Source organism: Rhinoraja longicauda, chromosome 15 (genome assembly GCF_053455715.1).
Source record: "Rhinoraja longicauda isolate Sanriku21f chromosome 15, sRhiLon1.1, whole genome shotgun sequence".
Lineage (NCBI taxonomy): Eukaryota > Metazoa > Chordata > Chondrichthyes > Rajiformes > Arhynchobatidae > Rhinoraja > Rhinoraja longicauda.
Genome location: NC_135967.1, coordinates 11,280,277 through 11,297,709, shown reverse-complemented (window position 1 = coordinate 11,297,709; position 17,433 = coordinate 11,280,277). Strand labels below are relative to the sequence as shown.

At 44.1% G+C, this 17,433-nt stretch overlaps 1 protein-coding gene across 3 annotated transcripts in view; it reads left to right on the top strand.

Moving 5' to 3' along the window:
• il1rapl2 (interleukin 1 receptor accessory protein-like 2) overlaps positions 1-17,433 on the top strand; it is an 806,853-nt gene that overhangs the window by 428,748 nt on the left and 360,672 nt on the right. For all 3 annotated transcript variants that reach the window (XM_078412191.1, XM_078412190.1, XM_078412192.1), the window contains one exon: positions 511-664. In XM_078412191.1, coding sequence (XP_078268317.1) covers positions 511-664 — 154 coding nt within the window. The remainder of the gene's footprint in view (positions 1-510; positions 665-17,433) is intronic.

Below are 17,433 nucleotides of genomic sequence, written 5' to 3'. Positions count from 1 at the left end.
GCCTCTGTAAACCTAGTGTGACGGGAGTGGGTGATAAAGTGGAATAACAAAGAACTAGTGTGAAGGGTTGATTGATGGTCAGCATAGACTTGTTGGGCTGAAGGACTGTTCGATGCTGCATTAAGTCAGGAGGATGGTGGTGAGTCACCCTCTTAAGAACAATTAAGAATGGGTCGTAACATTAGCCTTTGCCAGCAAAAAGCGCATCTAAATTCAATAAAAATCAACCAATCAATCAATCCAATCAATCAATCAATCAATCAATCAATCAATCAATCAATCAATCAATCAATCAATCAATCAATCAATCAATCAATCAATCAATCAATCAATCAATCAATCATTCAATCAATCAATCAACCAATCAATACATCACCAGCTCTGATTGAAGGACTGCGAATTCCCCACATGCAAATTCCCTGAGTGTGGAAAAACAAGATATATTGCAAGCAGAAAGTGCAAGTTGTACTGAAATAAATGCCTTCTTTGTGAATTCCCTTGTCAACATAGGAATGCTTGCCACAATCATGGAGGAGTTCTATCTTGCAGAAGAGAAACATCCTCGTGATACAAAAGGTCAAAGAACAAGATTTCGGAAATTACACCTGTGAACTGAAATACAAGGACAAGTTGGTGAGAAGAACGATTGAATTAATAGTTACAGGTGAGGCATTTTGCTTTCATCGTGAACTGAAACAGAATGATGTCTTGGATTTAATATTTGATCCTGCGATTAAATAGCCATGCAAATTCTGTTTGTGTGAAAATTGACAGTGGTGTTGGCTTGTGGGTGTATTGATTAACATCGGGCCAAGCTATGCCATTTTGTGCAATAGTAGGATTGGCATTGATACTTTTTTTCATATATTCAGAAAATCACAGAAGGCTCTTGGGTTCCTTCTGGTCAGGCAGTGCTTTTGGTAGGCAGTTAGAAATTGGCCCAAGTGTGGCAGTGAATGCTGGAATCTAAAAGAAGTTGATGAGAATTTGGATAGACAATTGAATGTTTGTAAATAAGTGCTTACTTAGTCCATAGAATATGGAAAAGTATATCACAGGGACAGGCCCTTTGACCCACAATGTCTATACTGAATATAATGCCAAGATAAACTACTATCATCTGCCTGCACAGGATTATGTGTAATCTTAGTTTATTGTGTTAAATTTATTTTGTATGGTTTTACAATAATACTATACAGTATATTGTTGCTATTATTATATGACTATGAACTATATTATTATTGTTGTACAAGATTTTTGGTTAGTTATTCTTGCACCATGTTAATTATGGTTCCGACCAGCAATTGTTGTATTGGGGTCTTATTTTGTGTAGCGCAGGAAGTCCTGTGGAGGACACATGGAGACTGCATGTTGAGTTACCTGCTTCTGTGATTACAGATGTGTAACAAACCCAACTGCAGTCCCATTATTACCCACAGCTCAGAGTGACGGGTAAACAAAGAAAAAAACCATAGGGTTACATATGTGTCTGATGGCCAACATGGATTTGGTAGGCCGAAGCACTTTATTTCCATGCTTTATAACTCTATATGCTTCGATTGAGATTAATCCCAGCTCTTGGGCTGCAGTGCATACTGGGAGCTGTACAAATCTATATACTAAAACTCTTGTTTGTTTTTCCTGAACTAGTCAAAACGATACATGATAGCGCGACTATTTTAGGCCCACCGTCGTCCCTTTGGTGCTAATGGAAGAAGTTTCATTGAAATCGATGTTATATTTTAAAAGTTATTCCCATTTTAAAGTTTAAATCTATCTCCGAGGGAGGGGGAAGGGAGGGAGAAGGGAGGGAGAAGGGAGGGAGAAGGGGTGGATAAGGGGTGGATAAGGGAAGGGGGGTGAGAGGGGAGGAGGGAGGGGGGTGGGAGGAGAGGGTTCTGCACCAATGCAGGAGAGGGGTTTGGGCCCAATGGGTCCACTTGGTCTAGTACTTCATAAATATCATGTGCCTTTTTACCTCCACACTCTTCAAGGCAGTGAGATTCCAACTCCATTCATTATTTGAACTCTTTCCTCAACCTCTAACTCCTCCAGGGTGGCACAGTACTGGCACAATGCTGCCTTACAGCACCAGACACTCGGGTTTGATCCGGGATGTAATGCTGAGGCTGGGTGGCAGTGTTGGCTGCGAGGAGGATGCTAGGAGGCTGCAGAGTGACTTGGATAGATTAGGCGAGTGGGCAAATGCATGGCAGATGCAATATAATGTGGATAAATGTGAGGTTATCCACTTTGGCGGCAAGAACAGGAAAGCAGAGTATTACCTGAATGGTGACCGATTGGGAGAAGGGGAGATGCAACGTGACCTGGGTGTCATGGTGCACCAGTCATTGAAAGCAAGCATGCAGGTGCAGCAGGCAGTGAAGAAAGCGAATGGTATGTTGGCATTCATAGCAAGAGGAGTTGAGTTTAGGAGCAGGGAGGTTCTGCTGTAGTTGTACAGGGCCTTGGTGAAACCGCACCTGGAGTATTGTGTGCAGTTTTGGTCTCCTAACCTGAGGAAAGATGTTCTTGCCTTAGAGGGAGTACAGAGAAGGTTCACCAGATTGATCCCTGGGATGGCGGGACTTACATATGAGGAAAGACTAGATAGACTGGGCTTGTACTCGCTGGAATTTAGAAGACTGAGGGGGGATCTTATAGAAACATATAAAATTCTTAAGGGGTTGGAGAGGCTAGATGCGGGGAGATTGTTCCCGATGTTGGGGGAGTCCAGAACCAGGGGTCACAGCTTAAGGATAAGGGGGAAGTCTTTTAGGACCGAGATGAGAAAACATTTCTTCACGCAGAGAGTGGTGAGTCTGTGGAATTCTCTGCCACAGAAGGTAGTTGAGGCCAGTTCATTGTCTATATTTAAGAGGGAGTTAGATGTGGCCCTTTTTGCTAGAGGGATCAGGGGGTATGGAGAGAAGGCAGGTACAGGCTACTGAGCTGAATGATCAGCCATGATCATATTGAATGGCGGTGCAGGCTCGAAGGGCCGAATGGCCTACTCCTGCACCTATTTTCTATGTCTATGTTCATAAGGCACTGGTCAGAATGCACTTGGAGTATTTGTGAGCAGTTGTGGGCTTCACATCTGAGGATGGATGTGCTGCCATTAGAGAGGGTTTATGAGAATGATCCCGGGGATGACCTAATTGCTGTACGATGAGCATTTGACAGAGCTGTATTGAAACCGAAGATCTCGGCGAAAACCCACGCGGTCACGGGGAGAACTACGGGCGCCGTCTGTACGAAGTTTGTACGTTCTCCCCGTGACCACGTGGGTTTTCGCCGAGATCTTCGGTTTCCTCCCACACTCCAAAGATGCACAAGTTTGTAGGTTAAATGGCTTGGTGTATGTGTAAATTGTCCCTAGTGTGCATAGGATAGTGTTAATGTGCAGGGATCGCTGGTCGGTGTGAACCCGGTGGGCCGAAGGGCCTGTTTCCATGCTGTATCTCTAAACTGAAAGTTTCTTCCCAGCTGTTATAGGTTAACTGAATTATCTTATCACTGCTAGATAGCAGTCCTGAACTATCTACCTCATTGGTGACCTCGGATTATCTATGGTAGACACAAAATGCTGGAGTAACTCAGCGGGTCAGGCAGCATCTCAGGAGAGAAGGAATGGGTAACGTTTTGGGTTGAGACCCTTCAGACTGATGTCAGGGGAGGGAGTGGGACAAAGATAGGATGTAGTTGGAGACAGGAAGACAGTGGGAGAACTGGGAAGGGGAGGGGAAAGAGAGGGACATAGATTATCTCTGATCAGAGTTTACAGGCTTTACCTTGCACTAAATGTTATTCCCTTATCATGTATCTTTACACTGTAAATGGCTTGATTGTAATCATGTATTGTCTTTCCACTGACTGGTTAGCGCACAACAAAAGCTTTCCACTGCACCTCAATACACAAGACAATAAGCTGAACTGAACTGCCATCAAGTCAATTAGGTATCCATTTTGGTAGTTCTCATTGGATTCCAATATGCAGGACCTTGTCAATTGCCAGTAAAGAACAATAAGCGATAAAAGTGAAAATAATATGGTAGTTCATCTATTTCAAACAAGAGAGGTGATTTTTTTTCTATGTGGGTCATGAGCACTTGGCACACTCTATCCCAACAGTAGAAGGAGTCTTTGGATATCTTGAAGACAGAAGTACATAGATCCTTGATATGGGGGTGATTGTTCATTTGAATGTGTCAGATTGCAGCGCTAAGGTTACTATCAGATCAGCTATGAACTTGTTGAATGGCAACACAAGGTCAAAGGGCTGAGTGGCCTACTATTGGTCCTGACTGTATGTATAAATGTACTCAATGAAAGCTAGAACATTGGATTGAGACAAAGTGTTAAGTGAAGACACAAGGAACTGTAGATGCAGGAATCTTGAGCAAAACGCAAAGTGCTGGAGTAACTCGGCGGGTCAGGCAACATCTGTGGAGGGCATGTCTAGGTGATGTTTTGTGTCAATAACCTTCTTTCCTGCTTCCATCTAAAGACATTTCCACTCCAGACATTTCCAGCTTTTAGTCTTTTCCAGCTTTCTTCCCCCTCGTACAATCAGTCTGACGAAGGGTCCTGACCTGAAATTTCACCCATCCATTCCCTCCACAGATGCTGCCTGACCCTTAGGATTAGGATTGTAGAGGTCTGTTCTAGAGTGGTTCAGGGTGACACATTGGCACAGCTGGTAGAGCTACTGCCTCACAGAGCCAGAGACCTGACCTTTATTCCTGCCCTTGGGTGCTGTCTATGTGGAGTTTACACGTCGTCCCTGTGACCATGTGGGATTCCCTCTGGGTGCTCCGATTTCCTCCCACATCTATAAGACGCGCAGCTTTGTAGGTTAATTGGCCTCTGTAAATTGTCCCTAGTGTGTAGTGCGCGACTATCCATTGATAGTCGGCATGGACTCGGAGGGCCGAAGGGCCTGTTTCCATGCTGTTTCTCGAAACTCAGCCAAGTTCCCTCTGTACTCGGGTGGCCTCTGTAAATTGCTCCTGGTGTGTAAATAGTGGATACAAAGTGCGATAACATACTGTAGAAATAGGATGCATGGGTGATCAGTGGTCAATGTGGGCTGAAGGGTCTCATTCCATGCTGAATCGTTAAACTAAACTACTCCAGCCCTTTGTGTTTCGCTCAATGTGTTGAATGAAGCTCCTTTGACGCTATGAACTGCATGCTTCAACCATGCTTCAACCATGCAGTGTTGTCTCCTGCCTCCATTTCCACTGATGCCTCTGGACTGTATCATTGACGCGTATCTCACGCCCTTGGCTATTTTGTATAATTCTCTATAATTTCCAAGGGATAAAGAAAAAAATATCCACAGGCTATGGGATTCCAAGGCCAAGTAGATGGAAAATTAGAGAAAGTATCTGGGGCATTTCCTCTCCCAATTTTGCTATTTCATCACTATTCCTCTTGGCATTAAATCGTTTGGCAGAGTCAGGCTTGTCCGATCTGCCCGACCCAGTGCATTTACAAATTAACCTACCAGGAGTTGTGAAGACTTGGTCGGATGTTTGCCTTCCCCGGAGGCTGTGTTTGTATTTTGGATGAGTATCTTCTCTGAGAAGTAGCACAGCAGTAATGTTGCTGCCTCACCGGATCCAATCCTGACCACGGGTGCTGTCTATACAGAGTTTGCACGTTCTCCCCATGACTGCATGGGGTTTCTTCGGGTGCTCCGGTTTCCTCCCACATTCCAAAGACGTGCAAGTTTGTCGGTTAATTAGCTTTGGTAAAATTGTCACTCGTGTGAAGGGTGGTGTTTGTGTGTGGGGTGATCACTGGTTGTTGCGGATTCGGCGGGCTGAAGGGCCTGTTTCCTTGCTATATCTCCAAACTAAGCTAAAGTTTTATACATTTGATGGAGTTACGGCTCGGTTCAACGCATCCTTCTCCTGATGGAATGATGGGCAGAAACTCTTGTGGGAATGTAAGCAAGCATCATTTTACTCGCAGTAAGCTATGTCCTTGGAATGCTTCCAGCAGAAACCTGGATAGAAGACTATGTTCCCCAGTGCATTGGATTCCACCCCATTTGAGGGCAATATATTGACTGAATGTCCAAATTCTCCAGGAAAGACTATTCCAGGAGAGTTAATAGTTTGGTTTATTAATAGAATATGTGTATAGCTTGTGCTTTTACAAAGTGTTGAATTACCCATGACCTTCAAGAGGACCGCAGAAGCACTTTGCCTGGCTGACGAGTAACAGTTTGTGCTAAATCTGTGCTCAATCTATCGATTTTTAAAATGTATTCATATCTGAGATCAAGGTGTCACTGGCCAAGCCAGCATTGAGATTGCTCATCCTTGAGATGGTGGTGGAACTGTCGTCTTGAACGTAGTCCTTGAGAGATACTTCAGGCCCTTCAGCCCATCGAGTCCATGCTGACCAATGATCATCCGTACACTAGTTTTATGTTATCCCAATTTACAATGAGCCTATGAACCTGTGTATCTTTGCGATGTGGGCGGAAACCGTAGCATCCGGAGAAAATGTGTACAGAGGTCGAATCTGGGTCTCTTCATGAAGGGAGCGATTGATTGTTAGTTTGAGAATTTCTAGCATTGTAGCCCAGGCAATTAACTGCAGTGCGTTTTACTGAAGTTGTTTTCTGTGGCCTCTGTGGTCAAGGGAATGAATACTAATGGCTGTTGATGAAGTGGGTGGTGGTGTCCCAGTCAAGCTTATTCTCCCATGCACATGTACAGTGAGATACAGGTATAATGAAAATCTTGCTTGTAGCAGCAACAAAGGTACATAGACTGGAGAAAACACGCAAAAACATGAATTGTTTGAGAATTATTGGTAAGTTACGCAAATTCTGTAAGACAGAAAAGCTGTTTAGCGGAAACAGGCCCATCGAGTCCACACGGACCACCGATCACCCCGTAGACTAGCACTATCCCAAACACAATTTTACCACAGACCATTAACCTACAAACCTGCACGTCTTTGGAGTGTGGGAGGAAACCGGCGCACCCGGGGAAAACCCTTGTGGTTCTTCCAATATTTACATCAGTGCATTGCCAAGAAGAACTAACATCCTGGCTGTTATTTGAAGAAAGCGTTGAACAACAAGTAAGGTCAAAAGCAGGTTCCCATGAGACTCGCTAAATCACAATCGTGCGATGCTGTGAGAGGAAATATAATCGTGTCATAAATTCTCCCAACTTTTCTTGGACAACTTTAAGATTTGCTTTTAATAAAATTTTCAGAAGAAAAATTGGCTTGATTTAATTTTATAACATAAAGGCTTGAGAAAGGTGTCAAATAGATTTTGTACAACATTGGTACAATTCAATTATTTTAATTTATCTCACTCCAGAGACTTAAAGGCAAGATTGTCAGCTGCCACTTCAACAGAATTGTGGGCTGGTGCTACAATTCCAATGCTGTGGAAGAACGTGGCGCAGAGGTAGAGTTGCTGCCTTAGTGTCAGAGAACCGGGTTTGGTGCTGACTATGGGTGCTGTCTTTATGGTGTTCTCCCTGTGACCGGGTGGGTTTTCTCTGGATGCTCCGGTTTCCTCCTACACCTCCCCCACTCATCATCAACAGGTTTGTAGGTTAATTGGCTTTAGTAAAGATTGTAAATTGTCCTTGGTGTGTGGGATAGTGCTAGTGTATGGGGTTTTTTTTTCACACAGTGGTGAATCTGTGGAATTCTCTGCCACAGAAGGTAGTTGAGGCCAGTTCATTGGCTATATTTAAGAGGGAGTTAGATGTGGCCCTTTTTGCTAAAGGGATCAGGGGGCATGGAGAGAAGGCAGGTACAGGTTACTGAGCTGGATGATCAGCCATGATCATATTGAATGGCGGTGCAGGCTCGAAGGGCCGAATGGCCTACTCCTGCACCTATTCTCTATGTTTCTACCCCTGGTCGGTGTGGACTCAATGGGCCAAAGGGCCTGTTGCCGCACTGTATCTCTCTACAGTCTAAAGATGCATGGGTAGAGCTCATGAGATGTTGAAACAAAGCCCCATCACGGGTGGAAATCAAAGATGCTATACACCATTTTAAAGGAGACCAGTGTCCTCGCCAATATTTACCCTTTAAACAACTTCATAGCAATAGGCAATGTTATCATCATTACATTGTCATTTGTGGAACCTTGCTCTACCGAAATTAACTGCTGTCACCAATGCTTTGTTTTAGAGATGCAGCGTGGAAATGGGGCCTTTGACTTATCGAGTGCATACTGACTACTGACCACTGACTATTGATCACCAGTTCACACACTAGTTCTACACATCAGGTCAGTGCAGCGGTAGACTTGCTTGCCTTACAGCACCAGAGACCCAAACGATCACAGGTTTTGATCCTGACTGCGGGTGCTGTTTAAGATTTTAAGATTTAGATTTAGAGATACAGCGCGGAAACAGACCCTTCGGCCCACCGGGTCCGTGCCGCCCAGCGATCCCCGCACATTAACACTATCCTACACCCCAGGGACTTAAAAAATATATTTTTTTACACTTGCCCAGCCAATTAATCTACAAACCTGTACGTATTTGGAGTGTGGGAGGAAACCGAAGATCTCGGAGAAAACCCACGCAGGTCACGGGGAGAACGTACAAACTCCGTACAGACGGCGCCCGTAGTCAGGATCGAACGTGAGTCTCCGGCGCTGCATTCGCAGTAAGGCAGCAACTCTACCGCTGTGCCACCGTGCCGCCCCGTTTGTACTTTCTCCCATGGGTTTTCACCTGGTGCTCCGGAATCCTCCCACATTTCAAAGATGGTCAGGTATACGGGTTAATTGGGTTTTAGTGAAATTGTAAATTGCCCCCAGTGTGTAGGATAGTGTTAGTGTACGAAGTGGTAGGAATAGGCTCGGTGGGCAGAAGGGCCTGTTTCCACGCTTTACATCTCTAAAGGCACTAATTGCATCAACGACTGCACCTCCACAGACTCCTCTGTCAAGCTCCTCAAGTTTGCGGATGACACAACCTTGATTGGACTGATCCAGGATGGGGAGGAATTTGCCTACAGACGGGAAGTGACGCAGCTGGCGTCCTGGTGCCATCGCAACAACCTGGAGCTCAATGCTCTTGAGACAGTGGAACTAATTGTAGACTTTCGAAGAGCTCCCCTTTCCCTCCCTCCCTCACCATCAACAACACCACAGTCACATCTGTGGAGTCATTTAAGTTCCTTGGAACCATCATCTCCAAGGACCTTAAATGGGGGGCCACCATCGACTCCACAGTCAAAAAGGCCCAACAGAGGATGTACTTCCTGCGGCAACTGAGAAAACGCAATCTGCCACAGGCAATGATGGTCCATTTCTATACTGCTATAATTGAGTCCGTCCTCGCCTTCTCCATCATGGTCTGGTTTGGCTCAGCCACCAAGCACAACATCCGGAGGCTGCAACGGATCGTTCACACAGCTGAGAAGGTTGTTGGCTGCAACCTTCCTCCCCCATTGACGAACTGTACATTACAAGGGCCAGGAAGCGAGCGGGCAAGATCATCTCTGACCCCTCTCACCCTGGCCACAAACTCTTTGAAGCACTTCCTTCTGGAAGGCGACTCCGGACTGTCAAAGCAGCCACAGCCAGGCATAAAAACAGCTTTTTTTCCACGGGTGATAGTTCTACTCAATAACCAAAGTCTGTAGTCTCTTTTTTTGCTCTGGTTTATTTTCACCCACATGTTTAGACCGTAATGTTGTATCCTTACTGTTTTGATGTGTTTATGCTTTATTTTTAATAGTTAACTGTACGTTTGTTTTGTTATTTGTGAGCGGAGCACCAAGGCACATTCAATAGACAATAGGTGCAGGAGTAGGCCATTCAGCCCTTCGAGCCAGCACCACCATTCAATGTGATCATGGCTGATCATTCCCAATCAGGACCCCGTTCCTGCCTTCTCCCCATACCCCCTGACTCCGCTATCCTTAAGAGCTCTATCTAACTCTCTCTTGAAAACATTCAGAGAATTGGCTTCCACTGCCTTCTGAGGCAGAGAATTCCACAGATTTACAACTTTGACTAAAAAAGGTTTTCCTCATCTCTGTTCTAAATGGCCTACCCCTTATTCTTAAACTGTGGCCCCTGGTTCTGGACTCCCCCAACATTGGGAACATGTTTCCTGCCTCTAACGTGTCCAACCCCTTAATAATCTTATGTTTCAATAAAATCCCCTCTCATCCTTCTAAATTCCAGTGTATACAAGCCTAGTTGCTCCAGTCTTTCAACATACGACAGTCCCGCCATTCCGGGAATTAACCTAGTAAACCTACGCTGCACTCCCTCAATAGCAAGCATATCCTTCCTCAAATTTGGAGACCATAACTGCACACAGTACTCCAGGTGCGGTCTTACTAGGGCCCTGTACAACTGCAGGACCTCTTTGCTCCTATACTCAACTCCTCTTGTTATGAAGGCCAACATTCCATTAGCTTTCTTCACTACCTGCTGCACCTGCATGCTTCCTTTCAGTGACTGATGCACTAGGACACCCAGATCTTGTTGTACGTCCCCTTTTCCTAACTTGACACCATTCAGATAATAATCTGCCTTCCTATTCTTACCACCAAAGTGGATAACCTCACACTTATCCACATTAAACTGCATCTGCCATGCATCCGCCCACTCACACAACCTGCCCAAGTCACCCTGCAACCTCATAGCATCTTCCTCACATTTCACACTGCCACCCAGCTTTGTGTCATCTGCAAATTTGCTAATGTTACTTTTAATCCCTTCATCCAAGTCATTAGTGTAAATTATTGTAAATAGCTGTGGTCCCAGCGCCGAGCCTTGCGGTACCCCACTAGTCACTGCCTGCCATTCTGAAAAGGACCCATTTATCCCCACTCTTTGCTTTCTGTCTGCCAACCAATTTTCTATCCATGTCAGTACCCTACCCCCAATACCATGTGCTCTAATTTTGCCCCCTAATCTCCTATGTGGGACCTTGTCGAAGGCTTTCTGAAAGTCAAGGTACACTACATCCACCGGCTCTCCCCTGTCCATTTTCCTAGTTACATCCTCAAAAATGTCCAGAAAATTAGTCAAACATGATTTCCCCTTCATAAATCCATGCTGACTTGGAACGATCATGTTACTGCTATCCAAATGCTCTGCAATTTTGTCTTTTATAATTGACTCCAGCATCTTCCCCACCACTGATGTCAGACTAACTGGTCTATAATTTCCTGTTTTCTCTCTCCCTCCTTTCTTAAAAAGTGGGATAACATTAGCTACCCTCCAATCCACAGGAACTGATCCTGAATCTATAGAACATTGGAAAATGATCACCAATGCGTCCATGATTTCTAGAGCCACCTCCTTAAGTACCCTGGGATGCAGACCATCAGGCCCTGGGGATTTATCAGTCTTCAGTCCCATCAGTCTACCCAACACCATTTCCTGCCTAATGTGAATTTCCTTCAGTTCCTCCGTCACCCTAGGATCTCTGGCCACTAGAACATCTGGGAGATTGTTTGTATCTTCCTTAGAGACAGATCCAAAGTACCGGTTCAACTCGTCTGCCATTTCCTTGTTCCCCATAATAAATTCCCTTGCTTCTGTCTTCAAGGGACCCACATTTGCCTTGACTATTTTTGTATTAACTATTCCTTGTATATGACATACTTGGTCAATAAACTTATTCATTCATTCATTTACAGAACACCATTAACATAAAAAGCCACATGACCCTGAGAGTGGTTGAGCAGGTTTGAGAGTTTAAATGGTCTGCCATTGCTTTATCTGAGGGTCAGAGTTCAGTCCTTTTGAGGTACTCCAATTCTCATGTTGGGTTGGAAGTTCCAGGATTTTTAGTTTCAATTCCATTCGGCGATATAGCATGGAAACAGGGCTTCGGCCCACCGAGTCCACGCCGACCATTGATCACCTGTTCACACTCATTCTATGTTATCCACCTTCTCAATCACTCCCTGCGCAATAGGGGAAATTTACAGAAGGCAATTAAACTACAAAGCCTCATGACTCTGAGAGGGGTTGAGCAGTTATGAAAGATTGGATGGTTTATAATCGCACGTCTTTTGGGATGTGGGAGGAAATCGGAGCACCCAGAGGAAATCCATGAGGTAATGAGGGTGGCACAGTGGTAGAGTTGCTGCTTTACAGCGCCAGAGACTTGTGTTCAATCCTAACTATGGGTGCTGTCTGTATGGAGTTTATACGTTCTCCCTGTGACCACATGGGTTTTCTCCGGGTGCTCCAGTTCCCTCCCACACTCCAAAGAGTAGGTTGTAGGTTAATTGGCTTCAGTAAAAAATGCATTGGGATAAGCAATATGCTTGAAAGGCAATCTGGGGATACAAGTCATTTGTTCTTGGGGGCCCATAGGTTATCTTTAAACTGGCACTTTGAAGTCATCCTTGTGTTTTCATTAAAAATAAATTAAATTAATTGGAAATGATGAAAATGTGACATTAAAGAAAAAAGAAAGTCAATGCTGGACGTGCTCAGTGGTTTTTGTATCAGTTTATCATTGTGATGTGTTCTGAGATGTAGTGAAAACTAGTTTTGTGTTCTATCTCGGGGAAATCAAACCATACACGCAAGTATGATATTATTATATTTATGGATCGGGTAGCGCAAAAGAAAAAAAAATAGAGTTTAGAGACTGCTTATTCTCTTCTCAATTCCAGAGAAAGTGCAGATAAAAGAAATGCAACAACGTAGATTGGAAGATCATAAATTTATCTGTTGCATATGAGGAGACTGATAACAGCAGGGAAGAAGGTGTTCTTCAGTCCAGTAGCAGCTGCTTTTGTACCTTCTGCTCTTTGGGAGAGAGGCGAGGAGCGAACAGCATGAGTCAGAGTGGCCCTTGTTTATGTTTACTGTTTTCTCGAGGCAGTGTGAACCATAGGTGGAGTCAATGAGGGGGGAGGCTGGTGATTGTGATGGACTGAGCTGCTTTCACAACTCTCTGCAATTCCTTGCAGTCTTGGGCAGAGCGGTTGCCATATCAAGCTGTGTTGCATCCGGATAGGATGCTTTCCGTGGTGCATCTGTAGACATTGGTAGTGTAGAAACGAAGAACTGCAGATGCTGGTTTATACCAAAGACAGACACAAAGTGCTGGAGTAACTCAATGGGTCAGGTAAGCATCTCTGGAGAAAAAGGATGGGTAATATTTTGGGTTGGGACCCTTCTTCAGTCTGATAACAGCAAGGAAGGTGATCTTCAATCTGGTGGTATGTTTTTCTCCAGAGAGGCTGCCTTCCTGCTGAGTTACTCCAGCACTTTGTGCCTATAATTGTGAACATGCCAAGCATGTGAGGACTGCCTTCTGAGTAAGTAGATGCATCGGTGTACTTTCTTGGGCGTGGCTTCATTGTGGTTGGACTAGGACAAATTGTTGGTGATGTTTAAACCTAGAAACTTGATGCACTCAACGATCTCTTTCAGCACTGATTTATGAAGAAGTACTTTCGTAGTCTGACACATGATGGTCAAATGTGTGCTGCTGCTGCACAGCTTGTTTACTAGAATGAAGCAATTTCAATTAAATCAAATGACAAAATGTTTTATTTTTTTGGTTTTCTGTTAAACAAAGATCTAAAACCATGGAAAGTACAGAACAAGGGGGGAGTGGCAAGTACAGAGGGCAGTGGAAGCCAAATCACTGGATGGATTTAAGAGAGTTAGAGCTCTTGGGACTAGTGGAATCAAGGGATATGGGGAGAAGGCAGGCACGGGTTATTGATTGGGGACGATCAGCCATGATCACAATGAATGGCGGTGCTGGCTCAAAGGGCCATATGGCCTCCTCCTGCACCTATTTTCTCTGTTAACAATCCATAATTATCAAATCAATTTATTTTTGTGTCTATAGAAACAAAAAAAACGGCAGATGCTGGTTTATACCAAAGATCGACAACAAAGTGGTGGAGTAACTCAGCGGGTCAGGCAGCATCTCTGGAAATAAAGGAGAGGTAACCTTTTGGATCAGGACCTTACTTCCGAAGAAGGGTTCTGACCCAAAATGTCACCCATGAACTTTCTCCAGAGATGCTGCCTGACCCGCTGAGTTACTCCAGCACTTTGGGTCTATCTTTTTTTTTTGTGTGTCTGTTTGATTGAAAAATCAGGCTGATATAAATTTATTATTTATATTTCTACCTGGAAATTATAAATAGAAAAATTAGGAGACGCTTACTGAAATATTACACTGCATGTTGTTATATTTGGCAATGCACCAGATATTAGTTCAATATGACATTCCATGGATTCCAGGATAAGTTAACCATTGTGACTTTAAACCACAATTGCAGCATTTTGGTTTTGCAATGAGAGGATGTTCACTTGAATGATTAAGTCCTGTGGTAGCAAGTACATAAATGAGAGTTTAAAACATGGATGCCTTCTGATCCAATGTCGGAAGGATGTTGTTGAGCTGGAAAATAGTGCAGGGAAGATTTTTGGATGTTGCCAGGACTTGATAGACTGAGCTATGGGGAAAGACTTTACTCTTTAGAGCTTAGGAGGCTGAGGATTGATCTTAGAGGTGTATAAAATCACGAGGGGGATAGATGGGGTGAATGAACATTCTTTAACCCAGGGTATGGGAATGAAGAAATAGAGGACATGGGTTTAAAATGGGAGGGGAAAGATTTCATAGGAACCCGAGGGGAAACTGTTCTGCTCAGAGTTTGGTGAAGATATGGAGCGAGCTGTCCGAGAAGGTAGATGAGACTGGTACTCTGTCAGCATTTAAAAGACACTTTGACAGATAAATGGATAGGACAGATCTATAATGAAATGGGCCAAGCATGATGGGACGAGCTTAGATGGTTCACTTTGGTCGACAAGGACATGTTGGGCCATGAGGCCTATTTCTGCACTGTGTGACGCTATGCATTCAGATGTATAAAAGAATTCTTGTATTGTGGCTGCTATATGAAAGAGCAGTGCAAAGAGATTCTTGGTCAATTCAATGTCTCAGGACTTCCAGTTCTGGGGAAAATAAAATAGAAATTGTCGTAGGGTAAAACAAAATTTTGGCGGTCTGCTACGACTTTGACAGTTGCCGGCAGTCGCCTTAAAAATCGCGTAACTGGGACAGGCCCTTAATGTGCACAAATTGGCTATTGCTTTTTCTACATTACAACAGTGTCTGCTCAAAGACTACATTAGCTATAACACACTTCAGAGCCTCATGTGACATTCCCCTATATTCTGACACAAGTTGCAAATTTCTATTTTATTTTCCCCAGAACTGGAACTCCCGAGACATTGGATTGACCAAGAATCCCTTTTTGTGCTAGTTTCACAAAAAAAAGTAACTTGTATCGACCTGTCAGGTCGTTGTCGTAGGGTAAAATAATTTTTTTGTGAAACTAGCACCTGGCTAAGAGATTACACCGTCTTTGAAAACATCGCAAAATTCCCACGCTTACCTAACCGTCAAACTGTCGCCTCCAATCTACCTGTCAAATGTCCTGACGGTAAATCAAATTGGATAAACAAAACTATCTTCTGGTATCTTCAAATGCCTTTTTGTAATTTAATGTTACGTGCTTCAAAAATGCATCTGTGACAACCTAGCAAACCTGGGGACAGCATGCGACAGCGCCCGCAATAAACTACGATCCCTGGCGACAAGCCAGCTGTCGCTGAAAAATTTCTATCGGGAAAATTTTTCGGCGACAAGCCAGCTCTCGCTGAAAATTTTCTATCGGGAAAATTTTTCCGCGACGCGTCGAGATCCGCTACGATTCATTGAAGACTCCTCATGATCATGCCCGCGACACCCCGGCGTACGTTCAGCGACAGCCTAGTCACCGGTAGTCGCCTTAAAAATCGCCCAAGTGGGACAGGCCCTTTAGGTGTTCTTGCTAACCTTTTCACATTATATCATCTCATGCGAATGAAGGTTTACTGATTCTCATCTTTTCATCCTTATGTTAGAATGTTCGGTCAATAAGAACCACGACTTCCATCCATATGTGCATTTAATATTGTGAAAATAACCCACTCTGTTCCACAGCTATATTATCAATCAAAATAAATCGCTTGGCATGAATGTTTACTAATTCTCACTTCATTACATGTAGGAATGTTTCTTTAACTTGATCATTCGAAGGTACGGAAGCTTGAAAGTGCACACCACCAGTTTTATGAACAGTCTCTCCCCCTCTGTTATCGGGCATCTGAACGGTCCTTCCGTAAACTAGGGCACTGTCAAAGTCATCTTTGTCTCGGGAACTGATCCACAACAATGCTGAGAACTGTATTCTGCACTCTCTATCTTCCCCTTTGCTCTACCTATTATACTTGAGTTTGTGATTGTATTTAGGCTCTACAGTAGGGCAGCTGGTAAAGCTGCTGCCTCGCCGTGCCAGAGACCGAGGTTCAATGCTGACCTTGGCTACTGTTTGTGTGGAGTTTACATGTTCTCTCTGTGATGCGCATGAGATTCCTCCGGGTGCTCCAGTTTCCTCCCACGTCCGGAAGTATGGGTTTGTAGGTTAACTGGCCTCTAAATTGCCCCTAGTGTGTAGCGTATCATGGTTGGCATGAACGCGTTGGGCTGAAGGGCCTGTTTCTGTGCTATATCACCCGATATACAAATCCTGTGCCATGTGATATTCTTGCAGTTGCTGCCAGTATCCCTGTCTTATAACAATTTGTGATGAGCTTCAGTAAATTCAGTTTATCAACAAAATATTGCAACAATACCTTTGGGCATTGTGTTCATGTGTAAGTTCATAAATTATGGGAACAGAGCAGAATTAGGCCATTTGGCCCATCAAGTCTACTCTTGCATTCAATCATGGCTGATCTATATATTCCTCTCAACCCCACTCTCCTGCCTTCGCCCATAACCCCTAACACCCATACAAATCAAGAATCTGTCAATTTCCGCCTTAAAAATATTCATCGACTGCTTCCATACCCTTCTGTAACAATAGATTCCATAGATTCACCAACCTCTGACTAAAGAAATTCATCCTCATCTCCCTTCTTAAGGTACGTTCTTTAATTCTGAGGCTGTGGCCTCGACACTCCAGCTAGTGGAAACATCCTCTCCACATCCAGTAAGCTTTGAACGAGATTATGTAAGAACCATAACAACATTTAAAAGGAAGTCGGGGAATTGAGAACCAGAGGACATAGGCTTATAATGAAGGGGAAAAGATTTAATAGGAATCTGAGGGGTAACTCTTTCTCGTACAATGTGCTGGATGTATGGAATGACCTACAAGAGGAGGTAGTTGAGTGTGGGACTATTACAAAGTTTAAGAAACATTTAGACAGGTACATGGATAGGACAGGTTTAGAGGGATATGGGCCAAACACAGGCAGGTGGGACCAGGATAGATGGCCATCTTGGTCAGCATGGGCAAATTGGGCCAAAGGGGCCTGTGTCCATGCTTTATGACTCAATGACTATGATATTTGAACACGTACATGGA